The sequence below is a fragment of the Embiotoca jacksoni genome, unplaced genomic scaffold (assembly GCF_022577435.1).
Source record: "Embiotoca jacksoni isolate LCO1_2020_lvr unplaced genomic scaffold, fEmbJac1.0.p SCAF_37, whole genome shotgun sequence".
In the NCBI taxonomy this organism is placed as follows: domain Eukaryota; kingdom Metazoa; phylum Chordata; class Actinopteri; family Embiotocidae; genus Embiotoca; species Embiotoca jacksoni.
The window spans coordinates 2,794,818-2,806,656 of record NW_027185389.1 but is presented as its reverse complement, the minus strand read 5'-3'; the positions used below and the strand labels follow the sequence as shown (position 1 = coordinate 2,806,656).

The window sequence follows — 11,839 nt, the reverse complement described above, 5'->3', positions numbered from 1 at the left end:
AACGAGATTCCTAAGTGGCGTTGTTCATGCGCAGGGTGTTTTTTAGTTTTTTAAATATATATATATTTATATATATATATATATGTATATATTTATACATATATATATATATATAAATATATATATATAAATATATATATATATAAATATATATATATATCATCGCCTCTTGATGGACATCTTGGCTTGCAGATCCGAAGAGAACAGTTATAACATCCTCCCCTCTGCGGCAACGATGCTGTTCCACGGCCTCCCTGGAGGCGACGTGCACGGCGTGGTGGAGGAAATGGACCGGAGAGGGAAGAGCGAGTCGGCGGCCATCAGCTCGGCCATCGATATGGGGGAGTCAGAGACGGTAAGCGCGAGCTGCATGTGTCCCCTTTTTCTCCGGCTGGTTAGCGCGAGGCAGCATGGCAGCTCCTGGGGAAGCATGTGACAAGTGGAGCTGCACTCTGAACAGCTCCCAGCACTTCGGCTTGTTTCATACCCTCAATTCACACACACACAAATAATGAAGAAGAAAGAACGAGTAATTAGGATTTTATAAAAGGCAGGAAAAAAAAAACTTCCTCCAAAAGGGCCTAAAACATGACACATTTTGGTTTCATCTAAAAACTTCTTTTTAGTTCCAGTGAAGCCTCAAAATAAATAAAAAAATAAACAAAAACGGAGCTGAACGAGATTGGAAATAATTTAAGCGACTAAAAGATCAAATGTGTTCTTAAATTCAGACGTTTATTAGTTCAAAACCTGCCGGGTCAGAAGAAATTAAATATCATTTTTACGCATTAAAATGAGCTGAAAACGCGGCTGTAAGTTTGCATTATTATCCAAGATTCTCTCCTTTCGTTTTCTATTTTGTAAACAGGAATTCAGAATCAATAAAATGTATGAATTTATGGGGCAGGAAAGAATTCATAAATATAACTGCATAAGGAGGGGATTTAAAATAGTGGGTTTGAATTGAGCCTCCATGTTTTGTAAATGATGGTTGGAGGTGCGTTCATGTTCTTCAGGCCTCCCGGAAACAACAAGCAGCCAGTCAGTCACCACAAAGATTTTTTATTTTTTTTTAAACCCACTAAAAAAAAAAACCCCGATTTATAAACACAATTGCAGTTTATTGTTTGATAGAAAGTGACAGCATCACTGTCCACGTCCGAGGAGTGTTAGTATTAGTGGGAGTCCCCCATCTCCCCCCCATCCCACCATCCTACCCCCCACGCAGCGTTCACACACCTTGGTGTACAAACAAAAAACAGCAAATAAAAATAACATCGGTTTGTGTTTGTTTTTATTTGTCTGGGGTTATTAATAATCAGAGTCATGTTGTTATGAGCCTCCTGTTGTCTCCTGAGCTGATGCTTGCGAGTGGTGTTATTTATTGAAGAGACTCATTGGAGTCATTGCAGCTCATTATTTTCTTTATAGGAACAAAAATATTCCTTTTTTTTTTTTTTACATTTCTAATATTTGACATTATAGCAGAAGAGGGCAGTTTGTAATGATTAGAATATTCCTGTTTTGTATTATTGTGGCTGTACAAACGATGATATTATTATTAGTAGCAGTAGTTTTAAATCTAGAAAAATATGTTCTTTGAATATTTTCTTGCCTCGTGTGACCTCTCAGTTTATTCATATTATTATTATTATTGTGTTTTTCTTTCTCATGCATTTGGGGGTCACTTCATGTCAGACCAAAATCTTTCCACTTGTATTATACATATTCTTTTTGTATTAATTGCCCTAACGCCGTGTCCCTCGTGCCCCCCCGCAGTCCATGCCGTGTATGACCAGCGAGCGCGTGGCTCTGTGCGCGGGCTGCGGCCGGAAGATCGCGGACCGCTACTACCTGCTGGCCGTGGACAAGCAGTGGCACATGCGCTGCCTCAAGTGCTGCGAGTGCAAACTGAACCTGGAGTCCGAGCTCACCTGCTTCAGCAAGGACGGCAGCATCTACTGCAAGGAGGACTACTACAGGTAGGAGGGCGCGCGAGCGAAGGGGTGGAGGGTGGAGGCTGGGCGGTGGAGGGGGGCCTGGGGGCGCCAACATCACTCCATCCAAAAGTCAACTTAGAACGTGATTTTATTTCAATAAATAATAAATAAATTTAAAAAAAAAAAGAAAAGAGGCCAGCACGCGGGGCTGAGTTCAGTCCCCGGGGCTAAAATACGTGCTTTCAAATTACAGAGAGGCCATTAGTGTAAATATTTGTATTGTCTGCAGCATGTTTGAGATCAGTAGAGATAAAACATGTTTAAAAAAAAGAAGAAAGAAAAAGAAGCACAATTAACAAAAAAAGCGGTTTCTGGATTTTATTCTGAAAAATCCGTTTATTTATTTATTCCTACATTTTTCCTCTATTTCTCTGATTTAAATTTTGTTTTTTCGAAAAGCTGATTTTTTTTTTTTTGTGCAATAATTAAATGTCTCTATGGGACTATTTTTTACAACAGATATATTTATTTAGTTTCCAACATTATACCGGAAATAGAAAAGAAAAAAACGAGCGCAGCAGAGGATTTGAACCATATTGTCTGTGCTGCTAAAACTCTCCACTGAAAGCCACATAATGGAGCAGCTAGGTTTTTTTTAAGAGTTAGCAGCTCTTTAGGGGGGTGGGGGGGATACCCCCCTCTCACACTCCACCCCACCACCACCATTATCCCCCACCTCCCCGTGACAGGGAGGCTTGTGGGATTCATTAGCCCCCTTTTTTTTGTTGGAAATTACACAAAATTACAAATGTGATAATATCAAAACGTCACGTGAGGCAGCTTCAATCCAAATTCAGTTATATTATTATTTTTCATTTTTTTTACCAGTTTTGGCTAAAATGACGCAGAGGAAACTTTATGCAGTTAGTTTTTGTTTTTTTAAGTGCGTAAAAGTTGGCCTGTTTGCGTGTAAAGAACACGCCACAGCAGACCTTATACACCCCCCACGGCCAGGCTCTGTGTGTGTGTGTGTGTGTGTGTGTGTGTGTGTGTGTGTGTGTGTGTGTGTGTGTGTGTGTGTGTGTGTGTGCAGCCGCTGATGAGGTTTCTGTGTTGTCCGCAGAAGATTTTCGGTGCAGAGATGCGCTCGGTGCCACCTGGGCATCTCGGCCTCGGAGATGGTGATGCGCGCGAGGGACCTGGTCTACCACCTCAACTGCTTCACGTGCACCACCTGCAGCAAGATGCTCACCACCGGGGACCACTTTGGCATGAAGGACAGTCTGGTGTACTGTCGGCTGCACTTTGAGACTCTCATCCAGGGAGAATATCAGACACATTTTAACCACGCGGACGTTGTGCCGCACAAAGGCCTGGGCCCGGCCAACACGCTCGGACTATCCTACTTCAACGGCGTGGGGACGGTGCAGAAGGGGCGGCCCAGGAAGAGGAAAAGTCCCGGGCCGGGGGCCGAGCTGGCGGCGTACAACGCAGGTAAGGAAGACGTTTCTGCGCACACAAGGATTTATAACGAGTTTGTTTTTGTACATAAAAGGTTGACAGACTTCAGAAAGAAAATATCATTTTCCGAAAACATCGTTCATTTCGCGCTGTTCGCTGCTCTGAGGCTCCAAAAACTCATATTTCAGATCGAAAACGGGTCCGAAAAGAGGAGTTCTTTATCTGCTAAACTTCGCTCGCAGAGTTTGTTTCAAAGAGCCACGAAGCGTGATGAAAGCTGATTAAAGCTGACAGACTTCATTAATGGGAAATGTTTCCAACATTCCTATAGGGATTTATTCTTGTGCCTGTGCTGTCCGAGGTGGGGACGCGACAACTCGAACCTTCTTTTCATGCTTTTATTGTTGTAATATTTCTGCAGGGAGTTCAACTTTTGATCGCGATGACACAACAAGAAAAGTTCAAGTTTAAACACCTCTACACACCTTGTGCTTCAATTTACTGCTTTTATATTAAATTAGTAGTTTCCATAAAGTTCCTGTTCTGTTTTTGTTCTTTTTTTTTTTTTTTTGGTGAAGGAACTTTCAGAATAAGAGTTTATGCAGTTGATTTATTTTTACTTTGAGCAGAATATTCATGTCCAAAAAAACCCCTGTTTTCTGTGAGAAAAGGAGCATGCAGGCCAAAGTGTGAGGCCATGCAGGACAGAAGACAAAGATATGTTATTGAGGAGAAAGTGGAACATATCAACAAATGTTTGGAGGGGGAGGAGAGGGAGAAGGGGAGGGAGGGAGGGGGGGGGGGGGGGGTGAACAATGATTTCATTTAGGCCTCAGTTATTGCACACAGCTTGAATGTGTCACCAATTTGGATTTGAAGATTTCTTAACAAAAAAAACAACCTAAAGCTTTCCAATTTTGTATTTTTTTTTTTTCCCTGAATGATGTTATAGAAAATAGTTTTAATAATCTGAGGATGTCTCACTCTGTCGGGCTTTTTTTTTTTTTTCTTCCTCCCATGTCCTCTTTGGGGGAATAAAAAGGGGGAAAGAAAAAAAAAAAAAAAAAAAAAAAAAGAAGTTTTTTTTGATGTTCCGGCTTTTGCTTTCACCCTTTTCCACTTGTCAGGCTCCATAGACATCTACAGACCCTACCACCCCCCCCCCCCCCCCACACACACACACACACACACACTGCTGGAGACTTTCTACACTGGGACCAGGCCAAACTGAGTGTGTAGCAGCCAGATCAATGTGATTTGATGAGTTATTCACTGGAAGAGAGAGCAGAAGGAGCACAATAACCCTCCAACAGCAGCGCTGCCCGCTTCACATCGCACTTCTTCTCTTTTTTTTTTTTTTTTCTTCCTTTCCCTTTAACCTTCACCAGACGTTCACCTGACGAGCAGCATCACCAACTAAACGTCGAGTCAGAACCACGAGAGGTCAGAAAGAAATGAGTCTGAACCGTTTCACACGTCAGTTTAGTTAAAAAAGAAAATAAGCTGCAACAAGTTATTTAACTAAATTTCCACTTATTTCCAAAGCTTCTTATTTCCCTTCTTGGACAAGAAGCATCACTTTTTTCTTTTTTTTATTCTTAAGATGTCACTTTTTTAATTTTTTTCCAATGATTTCACAAAACAAATGAAGTCTTGTTTGAAAAAGACACAAATGTCACCTGGAATTTTTACCAACACGAGATTTCACGAAAAAAGGAAAACAAATTTCAAAATTAGACCTTTTCTTTTATCTTTTCTATTGTGTGTGAAAAAAAAAAAAAAAAACACCCCTAAAGAAAGTGCATGTGAAGCAGAGAGGCCTGAGAGTGAAGAGGCAGTGGCGCCCTCTTCTGTTTACAGCTGGAAACAACATCAAAAGCTCCACCTGAACAAATCACATACAGAACATGCAGAACATGCAGGCGTGACCCCGAGGCGGCCGCACCGTCCGGCCCGAGAGGTCGCGGCAGCGCCGTGAGGAAGAGGAGGAGGAGGAAGACGAGCAGGAGACCGTCTAAACACGCTGCTCGCTTCTTCTTCTTCTTTTTTTTCTTTATTTATTAAAACGCTGCAGCATATGTTTGGGCCAGAAAGCAGCATTTGTTCTGCCTGGTGTGTCTCGGCTAATTAAGTGAAGTGTTATTCGGATGGTTTTCGCTCACTTCATATTCATGCTTTACAACGTTCCGATACTGAACGCGAACTGTTATGCATGCAGCAACACTTTGGGTTTTGCCAAGAAATTCTTTTTGCAGGCTGGGGGACGAAATACATGTGTGTGTGTGTGTGTGTGTGTGTGTGTGTGTGTGTGTGTGTGTGTGTGTGTGTGTGTGTGTGTGTGTGTGTGTGTGTGTGTGTGTGTGTGGCTGCTTGGAGCCGAGCTTGCATCCTTCTCGAAGGATGGAGAGACAGAGACACAGAGACACAGAGAGACAGAGACACAGAGAGACAGAGAGACAGAGAGACAGAGATACAGAGAGACAGAGACACAGAGATACAGAGAGACAGAGACACAGAGACACAAAGAGACAGAGACACAGAGATACAGAGAGACAGAGACACAGAGAGACAGAGAGACAGAGATACAGAGAGACAGAGACACAGAGATACAGAGAGACAGAGACACAGAGACACAAAGAGACAGAGACACAGAGATACAGAGAGACAGAGACACAGAGACAGAGACACAGAGAGACAGAAAGACAGACACAGAGACACAGAAAGACAGAGACACAGAGAGACAGAAACACAGAAAGACAGAGACACAGAGACACAAAGACAGAGACACAGAGAGACAGAGAGACAGAAAGACAGAGACAGAAACACAGAGAGAGACAGATAGAGAGAGAGAGAGACAGAGACAGACAGAAAGCTAGAGACAGACAGAGACAGAGAGAGACAGACAGAGACAGACAGCTAGACAGAGAGAGACAGGCAGACAGGAGGACGCTGTGCAGCTGTCAGGTCACTGTGGATCTATTTTATGGATCTAAACGAGGAAAAAAAAGCCGATTTATAGCAAATTTAAAAAGAAACCTGGACGATAATGTTGTAAAAAATTCGCAGCACGAAGCTTCATAAAACTTTCATAAAGTTTTTTTCTCCTCATAAGCTCCACCCCTAAATACCTTCCCATCATATTCAGACCGCTGTCGGGGTTTAACGTGAGATTTACACACAAACAACAACAAAACGCAGGATGCAATTTGCTTTTATTCTCCCGACAAACGTGATATTCTTCTTTCAGATTTATGAGTTTCAGGGGTCAAATTTTCTTTTTTTTTTTTTTAAATCGTAGTTTTCAGCCAATCAGCTGCAGAGGAATGACACGATGCCGGCCGGAGTCCTTTTCCTGTCCTAACCATCCTCTTCCTCTTCCTCTTCCTCCCGGCAGCTCTGAGCTGCAACGAGAACGACGGCGAGTCCATGGACCGGGACTCCCAGTACAGCTCCAGTCAGAAGACCAAGCGCATGCGGACGTCCTTCAAGCACCACCAGCTGAGGACCATGAAGTCCTACTTCGCCATCAACCACAACCCGGACGCCAAGGACCTGAAGCAGCTCGCCCAGAAGACGGGCCTCACCAAGCGGGTCCTGCAGGTACGGTAAACACCGGCGTGAGTCTCGCTGTCCTTTTTACTACCACACAGTGGGGTCGGAGGTGGGGGAGGGAGGTGGAGGGTGGGGGCGGGAGGGGGGGTGGAGGAGGCAAACGAACGCCAAACGAGGGTGCAGGAATTCCACTTGTTTCCAATGCAAATCAACCAGCTTCCAACGCTGGAGATATATGAAGTGAGGATTTCCTGACGGGAGCCAAATCAGACGCTTTTCACATTTTTTTTGCCGCTTTTTCATTCCAGTGAAATTCTTGGAGGACTTTCAGGGAAAACTGGAAAATAACCAGAGATTGGATTTTGTTTTTTTTTCTTCTTTTTGTTTTTTTTTTCCCTCGTCCCCACCATCTTATTCTATCTTCTCATGTCGAAGAGAGAAACTCGAAGAAATTAGCAGCGTCGAAGGAAAAAACTAAACAGAAAAAAAACAGGCTGTTGTTGTGTGTTCGTATATAAGGATGAACAAAGAAAAGGAAAAAAAAAAGCACCTGAATGAAAGACAAAAAAAAATAAAGTACCGCGTTCCAGTGGATGAGATGAAAAACTAAAAGCTCTGTTAATACTCATGAAACTGAAGAAGAGGAGTGTTTGATTTCCACAGAAGACGACGGTGAATCATCAGGAGGAGACAAAAAGGTTTCTGAATCCAATTTTTGATTTTTTTTTTTTTTTTTATGAGAAGGAAAAAAAATAAAGCAGAAGAAGAAACCGTCCCGCTGCTTTAATTAACACTCGCAGAAAACAAAGCGGCGTTTTGCTTTGATGCGTTTGGGAGTTTTTTGTCTTTTTTTTTTTCTGCCTGTTATCGCAGCCGAAGCGAATCTCCCGCCGCCGTTCGTTCCCACGACGCTCGTCACCGCGACGCTCGGCGCCGAGCGCAAGACGAGGAGGTTGTTTTTTTTCTCGATATCGGAAAATTTAAAGTTATGAAAAATGAAAACAGACGAGCATCGGGGACTCGGAGGAGCAGCGACGAGTCGCTTCCTTCCGGTCCTCGGCTAAACCAGGAGGAAGCGGTTCATTTCACTGCAAACATGAGAATAATAACCGACACACACACACACACACACACACACACACACACACACACACACACAGGTCCGTTATTATTATTTTCTCCAATTTTCATGTGCAAACATTCAAAGAAAAATTTGTCTGCGGCCTTTCTTTTTCTTTCTTTCTTTCTTTCTTTCTTTCTTTCTTTCTTTCCTCTGCCGTGAAGAGTAAAGGCGCTTTTTTTTTTAGTTTTTTTTATTCTTTGTCTTCTTTTTTTAAGTTGTACCCACAGCAGAAGAGCGCCGGCCCGCTTTGTGTTTCTAAGCCTTCTTTTATCCTCGACTGCAGTCTGAAGTATCTGCAAACAGACTTTAAACAGACACCAGGAGATGCTCGCTCGCTCGCTCGCTCTCTCTCTCTCTGGTAACAAACAGAGGGGGAGGGAGGAGGGGGAGGGGGGGAGGTGGAAATAACGTGGACATCGAGGAGGCCAAATCATTATTTTAATCTCTTAAATCCTACAAACTACACAACAAAGAACACACACAGGGTTTTTTTTAACGCCGTCTCTGATCCGTTGTTTCGGTCATGTGACATTTTCTCCGTCCGTCATTGGTCGAGCCGACGTTCAGGCACGCCGAGAGTTTCGGTTTGAGGATTGTTCGGATAACAGCCGGGTGAAAGCCGGCGTTAACCTTTGACCTCCCTGAACTTACCGCACGATGAAGCGCGGCAGAAGAAGATTTGAAGCGTGAGGACGTTCCCACTTACAACCGCTCGTTTTTACGACGAATACGAGGTCAAAGTTCAAGGCGCGTTTCTTTTACGATGAACGTCCCGGTTGCGTGCGTACGAAACGAAACGCTACGTACTTTAAGCTTCGTTGGCTGCAGCACCGAAAGTACGAGAAAATGTGCAACAACGTAAAAACAGCTTTGATATATTCTGTCCTCTTAACGCTGATCGGAGAAACGTCCGTCTTCCATTCGAAGGCGTCTTTCAGTCGAGTCAACGTGTCCGTTTCTGCTTTTAGCTCCGTGTTTGGTCTCCACCGACTCCCGACAACCAAATCTGCTTCTTCCAGCTGCTGAACACTCGTTCATGTGGAGCTTTTCCAACTAATCCGGCTGAAAGCACGAACAAGTAAAAAGCCGCTGATGAGAAAAAAACCAAAACAACCCGCTGAAAGACACTAAAGCGCAAAGAAGAAAACAGAGAGGTTTTTTTTTTGTTTTTTTCCACTATGACCATTGCTCACACAAAAATACTGAATAGTGCAACTTCGAGGTTAAAAGGCAGCGCCAGTCAGAGGCTCCGCCTCCTCCATCATTCATGGATCAAAAATCAGCTGCAGCGTGTCTGTTTTTAACCAGCGCCGCTTTGTGTGGTGATGCAGCCTGTTATGTATATATGTGTATCTAGATATATAGATATATATATATATACACATACGCTGTACTACCTGCTGCAGGAAGTGACAGGAAGGAAAGCAGACGTGATGTTCAGTGCGACACGTTTCTGGAACAAACTTCAAGCTCCAGATTTGATATTTAAAGGGTCATTTCGACTAATTTACACCAAACATAACGAAGCCTCATCTGCAGCTTCCTTGTGGTTTCATGAGATATGTGCCGGGAGGTTTTCCGCCTCGAATCCAAACGCAACAGAAATGAGTGGAAATACCAAACGTGGCGTTAACGGCAACGAGAAATGACGTTTATGAAATTCGGCAGCAGAAACTGGGTCTCGGTGATAAACTGAGGCTCGTTGTTTTGATTGGAAGAAATGCTGCCAATTAAAACGATATTCTGTAGATTATCCAGAGCTTCAAGTGGGTGGGAGGAAGAAAAAAAATGGGCACAGCATCGTCCTGCGGTTATTTTACGTGCCTTAATATTCTATCAACGCACCAAGAAGTCCTATTTTATTATCGTGTGCAACATCTGTGACGGTTGAGTTCGTCTGAACGAGTACAAATAAAATAAAGTGAGATGAACAGATTGAAGACTTCTTTTTTTCTTTCTTTTTTTTAGATAAAATTACATCTTTCTTTGAGGACATAATTTGCAGTTATAAAAAAGGTCATAAAACGCAGCATATGTAGTTGACTTTTTTTTTTTTTTTTGTAAGATGGCAGTGATTTTTGCATTTTGGTGATTTCCACCTTCACAGACTGATATCTTAAAAACACTCCCTGCACATCTCGTCCAAGTTGAACTGAACCTTTTAAGATCCCTCTGGGACGTATTTTTTATAAATGTATGTTTGTGTTTTTTTCTTTCTTCAGAGTTCAACCTGTTTTTTTTCCATCGTGTCCTTCAGGTCTGGTTCCAGAACGCTCGAGCCAAGTTCAGGAGGAACCTGCTGCGGCAGGAGAGCACCGGCGTGGACAAGGCGTCCGACGGCTCCACGCTGCCGGGCGGGACGCCGTCGGGCCCCGCCTCCGAGATCTCCAACGCCTCCATGAGCCCCTCCTCCACCCCCACCACCCTGACGGACTTGACCAACCCCACCATGCCCACCGTCACCTCCGTGCTCAGCTCGGTGCCGGGCGGCATGGACGTCCACGAGTGCCGGAGCCCGTCGCAGACGACGCTGACCAGCCTCTTCTGATGGACCCTCCTCCCTCCTTCCTCCTCCTCCCTCTACCCGCCCCCCACCACCACCACCACTCTGGATCTAAACCTTTAACCGGATTAGAAACAGGAAGGAAAAAACGACATAAAAACAAACAAAAAAAAAAAGAAAAGAAAGAAAGACTTGATTTTCCCTGTGAGTCCGTTAGAGGCTGTTTGCGTACGAGGCGGCCGAAGCCTCGCAGACCGAGCAGTTGTTGTTATTTTGATGTTGTTGTCTTGTCGAAGAACTGAGGAGACTTGATTTGCATTTTTATCAATGTTTACAGAAAGAGACTGCGGAGGGGGAAAAAAAAGAAACTGCTTAATTAGTTTTTTGGGGCGGGGGGGGGGGATTGTTTTTTTGTGTTTTCTTTTTCCAGCACAGTATTTATGTTGTTGTACAAGAGTCACTGTTAGAAGGATTGTAAAAAATTATTTTCTTTTAATTTTTGTTTGGGGGGGAGGGGGGGACGAGGGGTGGGGAGGGAAATCTGAGATTAAAACACAGGTTACAATATCTTCCGAGTGCCAACGTGCCGTACAGTCAATTTATCCAAAAGCGCTCGGAAGTGCTCTGCTGCTTGTGCGCATGGGTGTGTGTGTGTGTGTGTGCGTGTGTGTGCGCGTGAGTGTGTGTGTTTTTGTGTGCGTGTTTTTGTGTGTGTGTGTGCGTGTGTGTGTGTGTTTTTGTGTGTGTGTGTGTGTGTGCGTGTGTGTGTGTGTGTGTGTGTGTGTGTTTTTGTGTGTGTGTGTGTGTGTGTGTGTGTAGGCACATACGTACAGTATCTGCTGTGCTTTAGTTTTTGTTTTTTTTAAGTAAACTAATTGCTGTTCTCGATCTGAAAAGCTGAAACGCGACGGTTCGATTTGGACGTCGACTTGACTTCAGGTGACAAAAACAATCACGACGTCTTCGACTCCAGAAACTTCAGGTTTCACCACGTCAGCACGTCTTCTCCGACACGAGTCGGCTCCCGAACGCGACGCTTTTCAATTCTGAAGACGTTCGGAGGAATGAAACGCACGACGACGAACTGCTTCCAAGGACCTCGATCTGATCTGAACTACAACGAGGACCTCGTCTGTTATCTACTCGTTGGATAAAGATCAAACACTTTCAGCCGTGTTTCCTGCTTTCATCAGAGTCGAAACAACATCAAGCCAAACTTTAATGATCCTTTGATCTCCTGTTAGGGTTCGACATTAGTAT

At 43.8% G+C, this 11,839-nt stretch overlaps 1 protein-coding gene across 3 annotated transcripts in view; it reads left to right on the top strand.

The window, feature by feature from the left end:
* The window catches only part of lhx2b (LIM homeobox 2b), a 12,027-nt gene extending 1,053 nt beyond the window's left edge, over positions 1-10,974 (top strand). Inside the window, exons 1-5 of one of the 3 annotated variants that reach the window (XM_069166193.1) lie at positions 1-355; positions 1,780-1,982; positions 3,067-3,434; positions 6,796-7,001; positions 10,334-10,974. The exon at positions 1-355 is cut by the window's left edge and continues 1,053 nt beyond it. In XM_069166193.1, coding sequence (XP_069022294.1) covers positions 173-355; positions 1,780-1,982; positions 3,067-3,434; positions 6,796-7,001; positions 10,334-10,624 — 1,251 coding nt within the window. In that variant the 5' untranslated portion in view covers positions 1-172 and the 3' untranslated portion in view covers positions 10,625-10,974. Of the gene's footprint in view, positions 356-1,779; positions 1,983-3,063; positions 3,435-6,795; positions 7,002-10,333 lie in introns of all 3 variants that reach the window. The other 2 variants (XM_069166194.1, XM_069166192.1) reach the window with 2 other exon arrangements.
* Positions 10,975-11,839: the final 865 nt, after the last annotated feature.